Source organism: Tetranychus urticae, chromosome 1 (assembly GCF_039701765.1).
Source record: "Tetranychus urticae isolate SD_2017Ah chromosome 1, NJAU_TeUrti_SD_1.0, whole genome shotgun sequence".
In the NCBI taxonomy this organism is placed as follows: domain Eukaryota; kingdom Metazoa; phylum Arthropoda; class Arachnida; order Trombidiformes; family Tetranychidae; genus Tetranychus; species Tetranychus urticae.
The window spans coordinates 24484033-24501526 of record NC_142958.1 but is presented as its reverse complement, the minus strand read 5'-3'; the positions used below and the strand labels follow the sequence as shown (position 1 = coordinate 24501526).

The window sequence follows — 17494 nt, the reverse complement described above, 5'->3', positions numbered from 1 at the left end:
AATGTTTGCAAATCACCAAACTGCGCCTGGCTGAAAAGGAGTTTGCGCCATCTCCCGGTAGTTTTAAGTCCAAATAATCGGTTTAATTACATGGCCTCAAAAAAGAAGTTTAAATCGTTGAATCCGATTAAATCTTATTAAAATGTTTTTCTAATGATTTAAAGCATTTAAATTAAAAGATTCAGAACAATTAGAGCAAAAGAGATTTAGAAATCTCTTTGAGTATAAGACAACAAAGCAAAATATGGCCAATAGCATGAATTGCAAACAAATTTTGTTATCCATTGAGTAAAGTATTCAGTTTGGGTGAAACGTTTACATGATTGTACAAAGTTTAGTGCATGATTCAGATAAGAATTGATAAGACTTCATGTTACAAGTTCAAATAATTGGCTTTTATTTCATCATTCAAAATGAAGACAGTGGATCCCTTCTAATGACCTTTTTTCACTGGACAGTACGATATTTTGTTTAGCTTAAAACCGATTATAAACATTCAAGACGAACGCGAAAATTTTATAGAGATTTTCAATTTATTATCAATTTAAGTCCTTTCCAGGCTATGAAGTAAAGATTTTTCACATAAAATGAATACAAAATATAGTGATATTCAGTTTAAAAAAACTCAATGCAAAATAATACAAGCCATTTGTTTTTCATCAACTTTTGCATCTTTTATTCATGAATAATTGTTGACAAAAAATGGGTTACTGTTTAACAGCTTTCAATTGGGTAGATTGAATAGTTAATGCTGTCCTCTATCGCAAGCAAATCTACATTTTGCTAATTTAATAAAATTAATTTGTGCGTCAGTTAGCGACAACGATAATAATGATAGGAATATAACGAGAGTGAAATCAATGATTTTGGATAAGAAAGTTGATCATGAAATCCTCTTCACTTCTCTAATTCAAATTATTTTCAAAAATTTTCATAATGTAAACTAAGTCATAATCAATCGTGGTCGGAAAACTCTCCAGTTGAACGGATTTTGCGACTTCTTCTACCGAAATCATGGCCTGGTGGAACAGCCATCATTCGATGTGCTTCTGAGCTTCTTCGAGGCCAAAGACTATAAGGAGAATGGTCAGAATTTCTCAGAGATTTTCTCAGCAAGGCAGTGCTTTGTCTCCTTTGAAGATTACCAGTCTCTGTAGTTGGTTGATTCAACATTGAAAGAGTGCTGACAGAGTTTTTAGCACTTCTGGTTCCTCTACGCGAATTGTGAGGTGACAGGTCTCCAGTCTGAATGATAAGATAATCGATTAGATCAGTTAAGCTTGTAAATTAAAGATTGACTGAATAGTTATTTTACCTGATTTCCAAGAAAAGATCTTGCCGAAGGCGATGGAAGAGCAATTGAGCGTCTTTGAAATTTCAAATCACGATTTTCCATGTCAATGGAAACATTTGAGGCACTTTTGTTTTTTGTTCCATCGAATCGCAATGGTTCGATTGTAGCCATACTCACTTTCCTTATATAATCCGCCTAATTGCGATAATAAAAGACGCAATTAGCATTTTTACTTTGATTTATCCAGCAAAATAACTTACATTTGGCCTTGTGTTCATTAGAATCTGTTGGAAAACTTCATCCTCTTCGACATCTTTCACCATATCTCTTAACGTTGCCATCTGTACTGCTCTAGCTTCCGGATTTTCACTCAATAGTTCCTGAGGATCTAAACCGTTCATTTCCTGAAATAAACATCAACAATTAATGGTCACTTCTGTATGCTTGACCAGGGAAATTTGACTTACGGCCCATTCTTGTAAGAAATCTTGATGTAATGAACGTTTTCTTTCTCGTACTGTTTTATTGTATTCTCGGACAATTTTTACATCTTCTTTCCAGAAACGTGAAGTTGGTGATGATTTTTCATCAACAGGCGAAACTTCTTTAATCTGAAAATGAAAGAAAAGTCAACTGAAGGATTAAAAATTTCAATTCGCACATTAAATTGACTTTTACCTTTAACAATATCCATGACATGAGAAGAATGCAAGCAACATTTACTGAAGCCAAGCCTAAACTTCCTAACCCAAGCCAGAAGCATTCATATGAGAAATTAGTAGAATAAGAAACTTCATAACTTGGATCCAAAACAAGGGAAGGTTTCGTGAAAGTTACATTGTTAACATTAATCCAATCTTCGCTTAATGATTTGATTGCTTTGATGGTAGAAAAGGCCCATAAAAGACCCTGTCGAAATCATTCGATAAATTACAAAATGAATTAATTTACAGAGTTTCAATTGATTAATTAGTATCACTATTTGATTGGAAACTCACTGCGTTTACACATGGAGGAAGTAAAGAAGCTGAAATAGCGACTCCAACGAGTGAAGCTTGATTTCCAGATAATAATGAGACAGCGACTGCAGCTCCTGAAGGTAAAGCAACTAATGCACCAACCCATAAAGCCCGTAACTGTCCTCGACTTCTCATAGCTTGAGAAGGCCATACTGTTGTTGGATTATATTCATGAGCAAAATTCAGCACAATACAGCCATAAAAGAAGCCTAAAATAATGATAATGAAGAGATGTTTGATAAGAAGAGCAGTACGATTGAGAAAACAAAAACACACCGAAAACAATAGTCAAGGCAAATCCAATGATAGCATTTCGGACTCCAAGATTCCGAAGTTGTTGATCTCTGACAATTAAACCAAAAGTCATAGCCATTACTGGACCCTAAAAATGAAAAAATTGTTAGCAAATTGTGTTTCCAATATCTAAAGATGATCCTTATTAATTTACCATAAGAGGTGATACCAACATAGATGCAACCAAAGTAACTACATCTGATTCCATCAACCCTAACGCAGCTAACCAGGCGGCACAAAGTACGTAACATACAAAATCAAAAGTCAATTCAGAATTTGATTGGACACTTGCCACAACTTGAGCCACAGTTAACCGAGCTGTAACTGATTTCAACAACTTTTCTTGCATAGCTTTGAAACTGCTTTGTTTTTTAGTTGTATCAGAATCAACTTGATCGCTAAATAATGGAATAAAAAATACTAAATTAATGAATACATTTTGATATATCATGAACATATTTACGTTGTATCATCCAAGAAAACATCAGCATCTTCCTCAGATTGGTAAGCGAGAGTAAACGGAATTATTCTGAAATGGATATAAAAAAACAAAAAGATTACTGTAATTGTTATTTAGCTATTAACTGTGTTAACAAAATCACTAACATCTTTTGTTTGACAAGGTTTATTTATTGAAGTTCAAATTCAACACAAGCAAGCATGTCAATGACTTGATCAAGATCCTTAACTGCTTGGTTGAATTCAATATTTAAAACTTTAAGTGAACATTAGAATATGATTATCTTCTCAATAATGGATCTATTTTCAGGTATGTTTTGTATTTGAATCATTTTGTCCAAGCCAACTCAATAAGCTCAAACTATCCAACAATTAGATGATGATATCAGCTCAACCAGCTGTAACTTCGATTTCAATCTCACTCAATTTTTGCAGAAATAAATTTATTTCTAACAAGTTAGTTAATCTAAGTAATCTAACCAAGACTGTTAACTTGATAGACTAAATATTGAAAAAGCAAGAAATCATGTCCTTTGTGAATCTTTCTAGACTATTAATCTCATTTATAATGATTGTTTTTCTGGTCAACATTTTTCATGAGTCTAACATCTTGGTGAATGCTAAAGGTGAAAAGGCATCTTCCTCAAAACCATCAAGTTCCTCTTCCAATAGTTCAATTCCGTTTGGGTTGCCAACTGCGATCAAATCTCATCAATTTTCATTTCCATCATGGCCTAAGGAGTTTTCATCGCTATTCTTTAGTGAACGTGATCAAGACCTTATGACTAATCCATACGTATTTGGACTGATAATCATCGAAAAGCTTGAGCAACTGAGGTCATACCTACCAAAGGGCTTGGGACTATTGGTACAACCGATTGTCAATTTATTAATCAACCCTGGAAGTTAAACTGTGGCAACAAAGAAAGTTTGTTAACTGTGTTTTTCACTATTTTGATGTCTTGTAAACTTACAGGTATAATCTATTCAGAGAGAGAGAGAGAGAGTAGACTAAATTTGGACAATGGTCCAGTCAGAGTAAATTGTTTGGCTGATATAATAATTACCCGATAAATGTTTGAGGAAGACTTCCAATCCCTTGGATTTGCATATGGTGAATGATGGAATCGCTGTCATCAACATCACAAGCGAAATAGACATGAAAAAAGGTACCATCTGTATTTTTAATCCAAACAGCATTGTTAATTTCCAATTCTTCCAATGTTTTCTCTAAAATCTGAATCAAAAAAGAATAAAATTAATTAGATATTTGAAGAGACAATAATCAAATTATTAAATAAACTTTTTAACATAAATAACGAAACCCTTTAGCACAATTACCGTTTGAATTGAAGGTTCAATAGGCTCTTTTTTCTTTTCCTCGATACCAGGTGGAGCCAGATAATTGCTCGCTGTGAATAAAAAAAAATATTAAGTAATTTATCAGAATTTTTGAGTTTGTTAAAGAATGCCGATTATCATATCAAATATCAGTTTAGTATTCAATTATAATTAACAGGTGTAGTGAAATATCGAACAAAATATGGAGTTTAAAAATGTAAGTATAGCAAATGTGTATAACGTGATAGATATCTAATATTTGCACTTAGAGTTCCGATCTTGGTGATTCAAGACTAATCTGTCGAGATTAAGTTGTCAATAATTTGAGCTAAAATATTGTAGAGTCCCGGTTTTTTTCAGTGTCACATCATGATGATCACAAATAAAAAGATGACAGGCCAATATAATAACATGACAAACAATTGGCTGTGTTGACTAGAAACCAAAGACCATTTTTCATCATCACAGCTTTGATTAACACGCTATTTAAAGATGCGACTTGTTGAAAGAAAATTGATCAACCATTCGTATGTCATACACCTAATTTCACAGGAAATCCAGTCAAATTAATTTACATTTCCTAATTTTAATTTTTTAATCTTAATCGGAAGTATTTAGTCTATTCTGGATTAAACATGGAAAATCTTGTATAAAGTCAATTAACTTATCAAAGGATTCATTGAAATGAAGACAACTTGGTATTGTTGAAAGCTGTAAGATGAAATTTGAAAGACAATGAACCTTGATTTTGATTCATTCAGCGATTAACCGAATACCAGTTTAAAAATAATTTACATCTACATTGAGCTAAAAATTTAATAGAAAAATTTAATTGGTTTAAAATGGTTTATTATTCAAATTAAAAAATGGTTTATGCAATTCAATCCTCGTGCTGTGTTCAATTAAAATAGCAATCGCCACTGAGAATGCAATTCTTTGAGCAATTGGCTGAGATTTCAGTCGATTTTGATCATTAAGCTGCAGATTTCATCAATAATAAACGTTGATTTAGTTAATAAAATTCATAATTATAAGGTTAATGTGGGTAATTGTCTGTCAAATTGAAATATTACAAAGAAAGTAAATAAACATTTGTTTACCCATATTATTCCTTGACTTATTTTTTATCAAGAAACAATTTGTCAGAGTTGTCAATCATTTTAAGTTAATCAATTAGGTTGTTCGGATCACTGTGAGTTACTTTATGACTGGACACCCAAAGATTACTTCAACAATCTCTTGTAGTTGGTCATCTATGTACAGTTTTAAATGCCCTTTCCAATGAGTTACAATTTGAGGAAATCAAAATTATAATTCGCAAGAATAAAGTGAAGCAGTTCTTGAGCGAAACGTAGGCTCTTCTCCCCTGGTTGATATGTGAGAGAAAAGGAGACGTTCGCTTCATCAAGTTATATCGTTCTGCTTTTCGTTTTATTCATTCGAATTTTAATTTTAATTTCCAAAAATTGTAACCCATTGGAAACAGCATTTAAAACTGCACAAAAGATGACCAATTACAAGAGATTGTTCAAGTAACCCTTCGGTGCGCAACAAAAAGGCTCGCAACCAATATTTAACTTTCCAACAATCAACAGTCAATTCAGTATCAAATGTACAAAATTCAAACAGATTCAAAATGATTGAATTTGATTAACAATTCAATGTATTACTTGGACTCATCGCCTAGCCATTTTAATACTTTTATTTACATTTTTGTTTGTTTCAGTCGAAAGATCACAATTAAAAATTGATGAATTTCAATCGAATTGACTGTTAAATTACTCAAACTATTACTGTTAAATTAAAGGACAACTTACTTTCCTTTAACCTACCTGAATTGGTGTTAGATTTTTTGGAATCGATGATTTGATTGTTTAACTCTGGTGTTTTAGCAGGAATTTTTATCATCACCCAAACTGAATTGGCCATCTTGAATTTAAATAGTTGATGAGTTAAGGCACGTGAATTTAAATGCTTTAATTAAGTTGAATTGCCGTTGGTGGCTTATCAATATAAAAATATAAAAGAGTTGGATTGATGTTGATGTTGAAGTGAAAACAACTCAGAAAATGGCTAAGAAAATCAATTGATTGACACAATTAAGTGGCAAACCAAAGATTTAAAGGAATCAACTATTGATTTATCATAAATATATTTAGGTAAAGAGGAATTGAAGTTAATTAATGAACACAAGTGAACCAACAATGATATCAATAAAAATGAAGCCCGGTTATGCACAATGATTGAGACTTAATTTGACTCTCGGTTTTGATTTAACACTTGATTGTGACTTGCTAGCGACAAAGAATAAGATGAAACTGATGTTGATGTTGATAATCTGATAATGTTGAAATTGATGAACATCAGAATAACACAATGTTGAAACACGACTCTTTGGGTAAATTATTTTTCAATTTTTCGCGTCGCAACAATTAGAGACTTAATCAAAATGCTAAGATAATGATTAAGGTGGAGGGAGAGGAGGAAGAGGAGGTTAAAAGGAGGAGGAAAATAGCTGAATCAACTAGATTGGATTAATAGATGATAAAAAGTGATGATTGACATTTGACTCTCCTTTTTATTACTTTCACTGATAATTTACATAATATAGCTACAGTTGGCTGTTTCTCAGTTCATTTACTAATCATATTGATATATTTACTGCTTCAACTTGTAAATTTTAAATACTCACCACAATTCAACTTGTTGCTGTTAAGAAATTTGATATAAAAAACCTGGTTTAATTTTCATCTTTTAAAATTTGTATCAAATCAGTCCTTTGTTTCCAGTCAACTTAGCCTATTTTCAAGAAATGTTAATAAAATAGATTTTTTAGCTATGGAATTGAGTTTGGGCGGTTTCAGCCGTAAACTATTATTCTTTGACTTTTCAGGCGATCAATTCAACGAGTTAATAACAGCAAATGTGGACAATATTTTTCTCTGCTTTTATTTTTCATTTGATACACAAAGATAAACAGCGAGTCAATGAGAATGGCAACAAGATATAAATAAATATGTACTGATCTGATAAGCAAAAGTCGCAATTATCAAGATGATAATAAAATGAAATGGAATTACAATACAAAAATTTGGGTTAACTTTTTAGCATTGGAGCAATTTCATTTAAATCAAATTCAATTTGATAAAATTGAAACTCAACCGTTAATGAGCAATACTAAAGATGATATCAAACAAATTTAAATTTTTGTGCTACTCGATGGAAGTAGTAATAATTGTTGGTGAATTTTTTTTCTGGTACTTCCATAGTAGCGACGAAAATCGGCAAAAAGTTATGTTAACAAAAAAGGCTTGGATTCGCTAAACTCGATCACATTTACAAAAATAAGACATTCAACTAAACTAGAGGTTCTCTTTCCTTTGCACTGCCTTTAATGCTATTAATGGATGACTTTTGTGTTTTGGGTAACATTTCAATAACTGCTCTGTTTAAATTCATTGCTCTTGATGAACCATTAACATCCCGTTGAGTAATACAATGGCTATCTTCGAGACCTTTTTGAACATTAACGAAAGATACATCAGGTCCGATAATTGCGGCCACCCCAGAGCGTGCAGCTCTTTTTTTCTCGTATTTTGCTTCGATCCGCATGAAATCAGGCTTGCGGTAAAGTTTAAGTAATAATGAAGAGGTGACAACAGAGACTGATGAAGCAGCCATAGCCATTGATCCCATCCATGGTTTAATTACAAGTCCGAATTCAGAGAAAATACCAGCCGCTAAAGGTATTCCAATAAGATTATAAATACATGCGAGGAAGAAGTTCAACTTGATACGTTGGACAGTTTTTTTGGACAAATCAATGGCAACGACAACATCTAATAAATTGTTCTGTAAATGGAAAAATAAATAAATTAAAAATTAGCAAAAATACTTGAATCAGATGTCAGACAACATTATAATGATTTGAGCAAATACATACTTTGACTAAAATAACATCGGCTGCCTCCACAGCAACGTCAGTACCATTTGCAATCGCTATTCCAACATCAGCTTGAGCTAAAGCAGGTGAATCATTAACACCATCACCAACCATGGCTACAATGTAACCTTTTTTCTGAAGTTGTTCAATTTTTTTCACTTTATGGGATGGTAACACTTCAGCGAAAACTCTTTTGATTCCCGTTTGTTTTGCAACCGATTCAGCAGTTTTAGCATTATCTCCTGTCATCAAAATAACATCTAGTCCCATGAGATAAAGTGTCTTAACAGCTAGACTGGCCTCGGCTTTAACATGGTCACGAACTGAAACAGCCGCCCATATTGTATTATTAATAGCAATTAGTACTGCTGTGCTGCCGATTTCCTCTTCACAAACCATTTCTCTTTCCATTTCAGGTTTAACTTGTAAGCAATTTCGTTCCATCCATTCTCGATTACCGATTAATAATTGATACGAATCAGGTTCATGTATCACAGGCGATTCATTGTTATCAGAGAGATTAACCAGACTTGAAGAGCTAGTTGAGTTACCAATCAATTCAAGTGTAACACCATTAAGTATAAAAGATTTAGCAGTGGGGTCAGATGCCATTATTTCACAACTAAGGCCTTTCTCGAGACTTTTGGCAATATGAGTGACTTTACATGAAAGTCCAAGACCTGGTAAAGCAACAAATTTATCAATTTTACCCCATCCTTGATCTTGATCTTTGGCTACTCCATCTAATCCGGTAACTCGTTTAACATATGCACAAATTGCATGAGCAATAGGGTGTTCTGAGTGAGCCTCAGCTGTTCCAATCAGTAAAAGAAGTTCTTTCAATTTCTTTTGAAAATCATCTGAGTTAAGGTTTACTTTGTGTGTGAATAAATTTTCCATGAAGAGACAAATTTTGCTAACGCTGGGTACTCCTTGGGTTATTGTACCCGTCTTGTCAAAAATAATACATTTCAATTTGTGAGCAAGTTCAAGTGGTTCCGCTCCTTTTATCAGGATACCATTAAGAGCACCAACTCCAGTTCCTACCATGACAGCAGTTGGTGTTGCTAGACCCAAGGCACAAGGACAAGCAATAGAAAGAACAGCCAACGCACATTCAAAGGCATATACATTGATAATTTCAGTTTTTGACATATCTCCTTCTTTCCCTCGATAGTTATCAAAAATAAGTGTAGCTTCAGTAAAATGGCCATAAAGTAACCATGCAGCTAGAGTAATAATTGAAATTAACATGATAGCCGGAACAAAGAGACTTGCTATTTTATCGGCAAGTTGTTGAATGGGTGCTTTATTGGTTTGTGCCTCTTCAACCAGACGAACAATTTGTGACAATGTAGTGTCTCTGCCCACATGTGTTGCTGTTAAGACCAATGTTCCCTTTTGATTGATAGAGCCACCAATAACTGTTGACCCGACCGATTTAGGCACCGGCATTGATTCACCAGTAATCAGAGATTCATCAGTCATCGACTGACCGTGAACCACTTTACCTAAGAAAAATAAAAAATAAAACACTCGTCAATCTTTATTTAACATTATAATGAAAGAAATGTGAATCAATGAAAGATTAGAAGTAGATTAATAAAAATTGTAAAAAAAATCTGCAGAAACCTGTAAACTGGTTAATCGTAAACTTTCATGCTATTAATTAATAATAAAAGAGTTACGGTCTTGAATGACTGATTTGCAATTGAAGGTTTACAATTTCATGGTTACAAAAACAGTAACTTCAGGAGGAATTGTAACAACTTTTCGTGTTCAATTAACATATTATCAAGAACTACTTTCTACAAAAATACAATTCTAAATATTGCCTCAACATAAAAACAAGGTAAATTAATGAGGGTTGCTTTTGAAAGTAAAAGTATTGAGTACATTAATTTTAAAAACAACAACAATTGTGGTTGGTGAAAATGAGAATGCTATTAAATTAACAGTTACAAACTACTAACACATTGTCAAATGTTACAACATATGACAAATGTCATTTTGTCCATAACATGATTATAGCTAAAAATACATAAAAAGCTTTCTATCATGAAATGAAAATTAACATTGGCTAGAAAATGAAGAGACCTATTCAGTATTAATATAAATTTAACAATAGATGATTCACTTTAAGAAATTTTCTGTCAAGATTGTGTTTTAAGCTTACCATCGACTGGTATTTTACTTCCAGGAACAACTTTCAAGTAATCCCCACGTTGGACCAATTGAACGTCAATAATTTGTTCGGATAAAACTCGGGACTCTTTAATATCCCATTCAACTAGACAAGCTTCATTAGGTTGTAAGCTCATAAGTTTGGTTAAAGCTTCACTTGTTTTACCCTTGGCAATATGTTCCAACCATCGACCCAGAGAGACAAAAATAAGTAACATGGGCGAGGTTTCAAAAAAAGTTTTTGGACTGTGGTCAATATCACGCATTATAAATATAACTAAAATAATGACTGAGTAAAAGTAAGCAATAGTTGTGGCCAACATTATAAGAACATCCATATTGGCTGTTCGGTGTTTGATTGCTTTGTAAGATTGGACATAAAAATATCGTCCACCGAAAAATTGGCAAGGTGTGACCAGAATGAAGAGGAGTAAATTTTCCAAACTAAGACCATTAATAACACAGCACATCGAAAGGTGCGGTGATTTCTTGTGGGACATTAGGAGCATATAGTACATCATAACTGCCAAAGAGGGTAATCCGAAAAAGAGGTTGAAAAAGAATGAGTTTCTCCATTTTCGTACTTCTTCTCTTTGATTCAATAAGGCCATGTTAATTGATACCCAATAGTCTTGACACGCTTGTGATATGTAACCCTGTTTACGAAGCTCATCAGCAATGTTACGAGGTCCGATCAATTCAGCATCATATTTGAACTTTGCTTTAGAGGTAGATGAAAAAAGGGCAACTGATTTTATTCCAATAATGTTTCTAAAATGATTTTCAATTGTTTCCAAATCTTTGGCAGCCATTCCTTTGATAATAAAGGTTATCTCACAGTCGGAAGAATTCTCATTATAATCATGGTTAACTTCGGTGGGATATCCTAAATCATCTATGTAATCGGAAATACTTTCCGGTTTTGTCAAGCTTGGGTCATATTTAACTTCTGCTTTTCCAGCCAAAAGCGATACAAGAATACCATGAACACCTAGAAATTGAAGGATAAAAATGTTGAGATTAGATCAGTCAAGAGCTTGTTCTTCTTCATTTACTGTTGAGAGCCATGTTTTTATCAATATTTTATCGACAACTCGACATAGGAAAAATTGAAATTTTTTAGGTTAGGGAAATGATGACAAGAATATGGTGAACAGAAAAGAAAAAAATTGAACATTAAACTTTCACTTACCTGGTAGTTTTTTGACACATTTTTCAATATGTTCGACACAGGAAGCACATGTCATACCACGAATCATTAAGCAGCATTTCTTGAGACCATCAAAGTTGTTGATATTTATTTGCACACTGTTATCCATTTTTAATTTGTATTGTTAAAGATGAGGTGAAATATCGGTCTTTTATTGAGTAAGAAAACGAAATGGCATAGTAGTTGAACTTGAGACACTGATTGTTGATGATCAGGATGGATGATGAATAAAGATGGTAAAGGATGATCTATTCACAAGAGGCAAAGAGATAATGTGATGTAAGGCGAAAAAGAATGGAAAAAAATTTATACAATAATCTATCATCAGTGAGCTAAATGTGAATAATTGAGGGTTAATGAGTTACAAGTCATAAATATTATACATATACTGTAAATATAAAAAAGGACATAGACTAGATTCAATAGGAAAAGGTTAAAAGGAAAATATCATGAATACTAAATTATTGAAAAGATTGAAAACGAATCTAAATAGACATAAAACAAAGTAATAATTGTCTCTATGGATAGCTGAATGAAATTAGGTATCTGGTAATTATCAAGATGAGTCAAAATTTGTCGATGACGATGGATAAACAAAAAAATGAAAGATTAGAGAGATAGAAGGTTAACAGGGTGGAAAAGATTATATACCTTATGCGTAGAGAAAACTGGTAACAGGATTGGTCAAGACGAGTTATTCATTAAATTTGATTTCATTTGATGGACAACTGTTGATCAAATAACATATATTGAGACCAATTACACATTTAACAAAGATTATCTGAGCGCCATCTCAATTCAAAAAGACATTATTTCTCATTGGTTTACGAGGTTGAGATGAAATGAAAAGCAACATCAATGATTTCTCGTTTTGATGAGAGGTTCAGATGAATTGTTGTTACCTTAAACACCAAATGGATATGTATAATACTAGAGATGTTGACAAAAGCTGGATGTCCACAATTAATTAAAATAGAGATAATTTGTAGGTGAATAATGACAACACAAAATAATTTACTTCATTACGGCTTTATTTCATTTATAGTTTTCATCGGAACAGTTTTTAACATTTGGTAATGTTCTTAAGAATGTAAGAACCAGAATTATCCTTGGATCAATTGAGTAAACGTCAATTTCAAGTCAGCTGACAAGTTTACTATTTTACACGGATTATCTTTCTAAAGATTTAACTATGAATTTTATTTTATTACATTCTAACCATTGTCGCTATAATTTATTTTTAACCTAGTTTAAATGATAATTTGATTTAATTGGCTATAATCTGTAGTATTTTTCACGTGGATTACCTCCTACAGGGAGATATGACTATAAAGATACAAGCAACAGATAACCAAACATATCATTGTAAGTACAGTTTGTTAAATTGATTAAAAGCCGGGCTAAACCTAATGTTATTTATTTTTCGAGCCTCATTTCTTCATGGTCTTCATATGATCGTGGTTTAGATCGGATGCCCAAATTACCAGTTGAGATAAATCATTGAACTTAAAAATAATTTCTATATGAAAAGACCAAGATTGTAACTTGTTTATGTCCCTTTAATCCTTTGCTCATACTTTATGGCAGACGATTCCTTAATTGCTGTAATTAGAAAAATTGCGATCGTTATCTAAATCTGGATCATTTATGTACAGGTATTTTATAAAAAGGTAATTTTTAGACATTTGTTGACAAGATTGAGGAAAAGTGTGTCATTTAGTATCAGCTGTTACAATGTTGTTGTTTTTGGGCAAGACAAGCTAAGAAAGCAATCTAGTTTTAGTTTAGTTTTAAGTTTCAAGTTTTTCGTTTTTTATTAGTGATTTTATTGTAGATTTGTTAATTGTAAATGCGATAGTTCGTGGTAAATATGGGTGCTTTATTTGGCAAACACAAGAGAAGTGTTCCTAAAGTAACTGAACAGGATCGAGCCGTTCTGGTGAGTATTTTAGTGCTTTTGTTTTTTTTGGATTTTTTATGACCAAATATCCTTTGGTTTTAGTAGTACCATTTAGATTATTTATATTAATTTATTGTCTATTTTATTATTTGTTCCTTTAGCAATTGAAACAACAGCGTGATAAAATCAAGCAATATCAAAAAAGGATTCAATTAAGACTTGAGGATGAACGTAATTTAGCTCGTCAATTGCTTCAAAATGGTCAAAAGGAGTAAGATTTAATCTTGAATTTTATTTTTGTTATCATTGGACTATTATTAATTACAATTTTCTGTTCATTTCTCTAGCCGAGCTCTTACAATATTGAAAAAGAAGAAATATTTTGAAAATCTTATTGCCAAACATGATGAACTTTTAGACACATTGGAGAAATTGGTTGATGACATTTCTTTCGCTCAAATAGAAGTCCAAGTGGTTGAAGGATTAGAACAAGGAAACAAAGCTTTGAAAGAATTGAATAAAATATTGTCAATTGAAAGAGTTGAGTCTATACTTGAAGAAACCAGAGAAGGAATAGAAAAACAAAGAGTAAGTTGCTATGATTACAAAATTATTTCCTTCCTTTTACTAATTTTATTAAACTTATCTCTCAGGAAATTGATCAACTAATTGGCGGAACATTCAGTGAAGAAGACGAGGTCGAATTGCTGGAAGAATTGGAACAAATTGTCAAAGAAGTTGATGCCAATGATGAAGATCTCAAACTGCCAAAAGCTCCACAAACTGAGCCTGAAGGTTTGAAAATCAATTATCCCATCTCAACACCATTTTTTAACCAATTTAATTTTCCAATTTTTATCTAGATATTGAAACTGAAGAGAAAGAGAATGAGAAAGTTACAAAGGAACCTAGTAAAAGACAGAAACAAGCCCTGCCTGCCAGTTAATTGTTTTGATTATCCTTTAATGATTAAATCAATTGTCACCATGGTTTACTAACTCTAAAGCTCTTTGAAGTTCCATTGAACGATAATCATGTAAAAATTCAAGTTTTGGCCAATTCCAGCTGCATCATCTGAATCCAGTCTAAATGTATAAAACTAATTTATACAACTAATCATGATATTTGATAGTGTCACTATTTAATTTTGTATGCGAATGATTTTTCCAGTCTTGTCAAGTTTTAAACATTTTGATTGTATTTGTAAATGTTAATTCACTTAATCAATAAATTTATAATCAAAATAAAATGAAATTAATTCCATACAAGCCAATGTCTTGAATGAAAATTTTTGTTGTTGAATAATCAGCTGAGTTGCATGCAAATCAGTGAATCAATTTTGTCTCTTCATCTTAAAATACAGCAATAACAATTAGATTAAGATATTGTTATAATTTATTTGCAAAAAAACTTTACGTGTGAGTTGAAAAGTCATGTGACCAGTGTCAGCTGTAAGAGAAAATATTTCTTGAATCCTTTTTCTGACTAAAAACTAGTTCTAGAGTTCATTTTGTCTTTTGCTTTACATTGAAACAATGTTTGTACGTTTTTTGTTTTAATTTTTAATTTTCTATTTATTCTACAGCTGATTGTAATGGACATTTGACCATTATGAATAAGCTTGAAGGCTCCGTATTTAAAAGAGCCAATAAACGTTTAGATGGTATCTATTGAAGTAGATAATGTAATACCGTGCCCGGGTTGAGATAGGGTTGTAACATTTTCTTTTTTGATTTTTCCATTGGTCATCGATAATTTGTTTTATTCTTCTTATTTATTTATTTGTGTAGTTGCGTCTATTACCTTACATTGTGTTCATTTTCAAATTTGTTACCCTCATTTTATACAATCTTTATGTTGAAAAAGTTATTATTTTCATAAACGGTAAGCGTGGTATATGCTTTTGTATCCACATCAATCTTTTTCTGCTTTGAAAGAAAAATTCATACTCTTTTTTTGGTTCAATCATTTCTTCTTCCATGTGATGTCTACTCCTAGGGTATTAGAATAGATTTATTCAATAGAAATGACTCCTCGTCGTCGACGATTACCCAATGGTACTGCTAACCGGATAACTAAGGAAGATGTTGCCGTACTCTTTAGACGAATTAAAGGACCTGTTAGTGATAAATCCCTGAATGATCTTATGAATAACGATTTTGTTCGGGATGATGTGATAAATAATTTTTTCCATATTCTCAAAATTCATGCCCGAACCTCAAGGGGCACTAAAAAATTTCAGTATTTTGACCCCCTTTGGTTTGATGTGTTCACCCGCAACCAAGGAGCTTTTCAGGAACGAATCTCAGAATGGATTGATGAGGAAGGTTTAGGTGTTATTAATATGTTTCCTATTTGTATTAAGAAACACTGGATTGGTGTCTATTATATTTCGGGTGAAGGTACTCTTAATCTTTTCGATCCATTGGTCAATTTTCTCAATATAACTACCCTTCGAAGAAGTAAAGTACTTGAATATGTACGCTCCTTTTTTCCCGATTATGAACTTCAACGGACAACCGTATTACGCCAAGAAAATGACCGTGACTGTGGAGTATTTTTAATGTTGGGAACATACAAATTGGTTATGAAAAGAATTGAATGCCCATCTCAGATTGATGTAGACACGGTGCGACCTGTTATCAAAGAAGTTCTTATCTCTCAAAGTTTGGTTCCATTAGAAAAATGGTGGAGCAATTTGAGTCAGCCAAAGCCCATTGTTCCACCCTCAATAAAAAGTGCTCTAAGAAGCCAAAAAGCAATCAAAACAGAGACGAACTCAATAAACGGAAAGTCTGAAGATCAAGTGAATGGTATCAACGGCTCTGTCAAGAGAAGTAACAAAGAGGTTAATAACGACACCACCGAAGTTTTGAATGGGAGGAAAAAAGTGAAAAAAGACAAGAAAAAATCTCATTGAAGACATGTTTTTAAAATTATTTTCTCGAAACAAAAGCAAGAAAAAAAAACGCAAATCGTTTTCATTTCACCAAAGAGTTTATCATGCAATTTATTGGACCCGATAGATTTTTCTAAATAATTTGTATTTGTAAGAAAATATTGATACAACCAATGCAACAAATTATTGCAAAAATGTGATTTTAAAGACGATATTTTAGTAAAACTGGTATCTTTAAATTCCAAGAAACATTACCAAACAAAAATTGAACCAGCATCAAACTACATTGAACCTCATCTTCATCCAAGTAAATCATCATTATCATTAAATTATTTTTTGCAAATGATAAAAAATTCTAATTTCCACTCGTGATAATTTGGAGTAAACCTCAGTGTACCAATACTTGGCTATCTCATTGATTGAAGTTCTTTAGAATCGAATGATCTCACCTTCAATAATGAACAACTTTGACGAAATAACCTAAAGTGTCATTTACTTATAAGACTTTTAGATTGAGGTCATATTTGCTTCTTCAACCACTTTTGTCTTCAAGAAGAAAAGCTTACTCTTAACACCTAGAAGATGAAAATGAAACGAAGATTGAGATAAAACAGGAAAGATTACATTGACAGAAATCAGTGAAGAGATTAATGTTCTTGATCAATAATTGTGCAAAGTAATTAGTAATTAATTTTATCAATTTTATTGATAATGTGCTTAGGGAAAGATGTTATTGTTCATTTCTCTGGATTTGTAGAAAGAATAAAATGAGTTGATATAATAAAAAATTCAACGCTGATTTATCTGAAATTTTTCAGTCATTCAACAACACAGCAATTCTAATACATTTTCAAAAAAATTTATTGAAAGAAGGTAAATTGTGTTGTTTCTTCACCTATTCGTCAGCGAGCGAATTACAATAGAGTGTTAATAAGTTAGTTTTTTTCATCA

At 32.2% G+C, this 17494-nt stretch overlaps 4 protein-coding genes and 1 long non-coding RNA gene across 10 annotated transcripts; 2 read left to right on the top strand and 3 right to left on the bottom strand.

Moving 5' to 3' along the window:
* Positions 1-648: 648 nt before the first annotated feature.
* Positions 649-6849, bottom strand: LOC107368544 (uncharacterized). 2 transcript variants are annotated; one of them, XM_015936388.3, is made up of 12 exons: positions 6240-6849; positions 4408-4478; positions 4134-4303; positions 3071-3136; positions 2762-3005; positions 2590-2695; positions 2293-2522; positions 1973-2203; positions 1762-1905; positions 1555-1698; positions 1316-1489; positions 649-1245 (listed from the first exon to the last, which is right to left on the bottom strand). In XM_015936388.3, the coding sequence occupies exons 1-12, from the start codon at positions 6334-6336 to the stop codon at positions 955-957; spliced, it is 1968 nt and encodes a 655-aa protein (XP_015791874.1). In that variant the 5' UTR covers positions 6337-6849; the 3' UTR covers positions 649-954. The 2 variants fall into 2 exon arrangements, with proteins under 2 accessions (XP_015791874.1, XP_015791873.1); XM_015936387.3 differs by having other exon boundaries at positions 6225-6842.
* A 484-nt stretch (positions 6850-7333) lies between these two features.
* On the bottom strand, positions 7334-12901 carry ATP7 (copper-transporting ATPase 1). 3 transcript variants are annotated; one of them, XM_015936385.3, is made up of 6 exons: positions 12647-12749; positions 12396-12472; positions 11727-11992; positions 10527-11525; positions 8351-9861; positions 7334-8259 (listed from the first exon to the last, which is right to left on the bottom strand). In XM_015936385.3, the coding sequence occupies exons 3-6, from the start codon at positions 11851-11853 to the stop codon at positions 7765-7767; spliced, it is 3132 nt and encodes a 1043-aa protein (XP_015791871.1). In that variant the 5' UTR covers positions 11854-11992; positions 12396-12472; positions 12647-12749; the 3' UTR covers positions 7334-7764. The 3 variants fall into 3 exon arrangements, with proteins under 3 accessions (XP_015791871.1, XP_015791872.1, XP_089125617.1); XM_015936386.3 differs by lacking the exon at positions 12396-12472 and having other exon boundaries at positions 12647-12901; XM_089269491.1 differs by lacking the exons at positions 12396-12472; positions 12647-12749 and having other exon boundaries at positions 11727-12343.
* On the top strand, positions 12853-14898 carry Vps20 (vacuolar protein sorting 20). Of its 3 annotated transcripts, XM_025162153.2 has the most exons (7): positions 12913-13109; positions 13173-13414; positions 13565-13683; positions 13806-13915; positions 13992-14232; positions 14298-14439; positions 14508-14898. In XM_025162153.2, the coding sequence occupies exons 3-7, from the start codon at positions 13615-13617 to the stop codon at positions 14588-14590; spliced, it is 645 nt and encodes a 214-aa protein (XP_025017921.1). In that variant the 5' UTR covers positions 12913-13109; positions 13173-13414; positions 13565-13614; the 3' UTR covers positions 14591-14898. The 3 variants fall into 3 exon arrangements, with proteins under 3 accessions (XP_015791877.1, XP_025017921.1, XP_089125633.1); XM_015936391.3 differs by lacking the exon at positions 13173-13414 and having other exon boundaries at positions 12853-13109; XM_089269507.1 differs by lacking the exons at positions 12913-13109; positions 13173-13414 and having other exon boundaries at positions 13490-13683.
* Positions 14899-15418: 520 nt separating this feature from the next.
* On the top strand, positions 15419-16896 carry LOC107368545 (uncharacterized). Its single transcript, XM_015936389.2, has 2 exons — positions 15419-15528; positions 15643-16896. Exon 2 carries the CDS (start codon positions 15671-15673, stop codon positions 16562-16564), a length of 894 nt encoding a protein of 297 aa, XP_015791875.1. The 5' UTR covers positions 15419-15528; positions 15643-15670; the 3' UTR covers positions 16565-16896.
* LOC149094813 (uncharacterized) lies at positions 16896-17116 on the bottom strand. The gene is made up of 2 exons (XR_016200036.1): positions 16993-17116; positions 16896-16954 (listed from the first exon to the last, which is right to left on the bottom strand). It is a non-coding gene; the product is annotated as an uncharacterized LOC149094813 (long non-coding RNA).
* Positions 17117-17494: the final 378 nt, after the last annotated feature.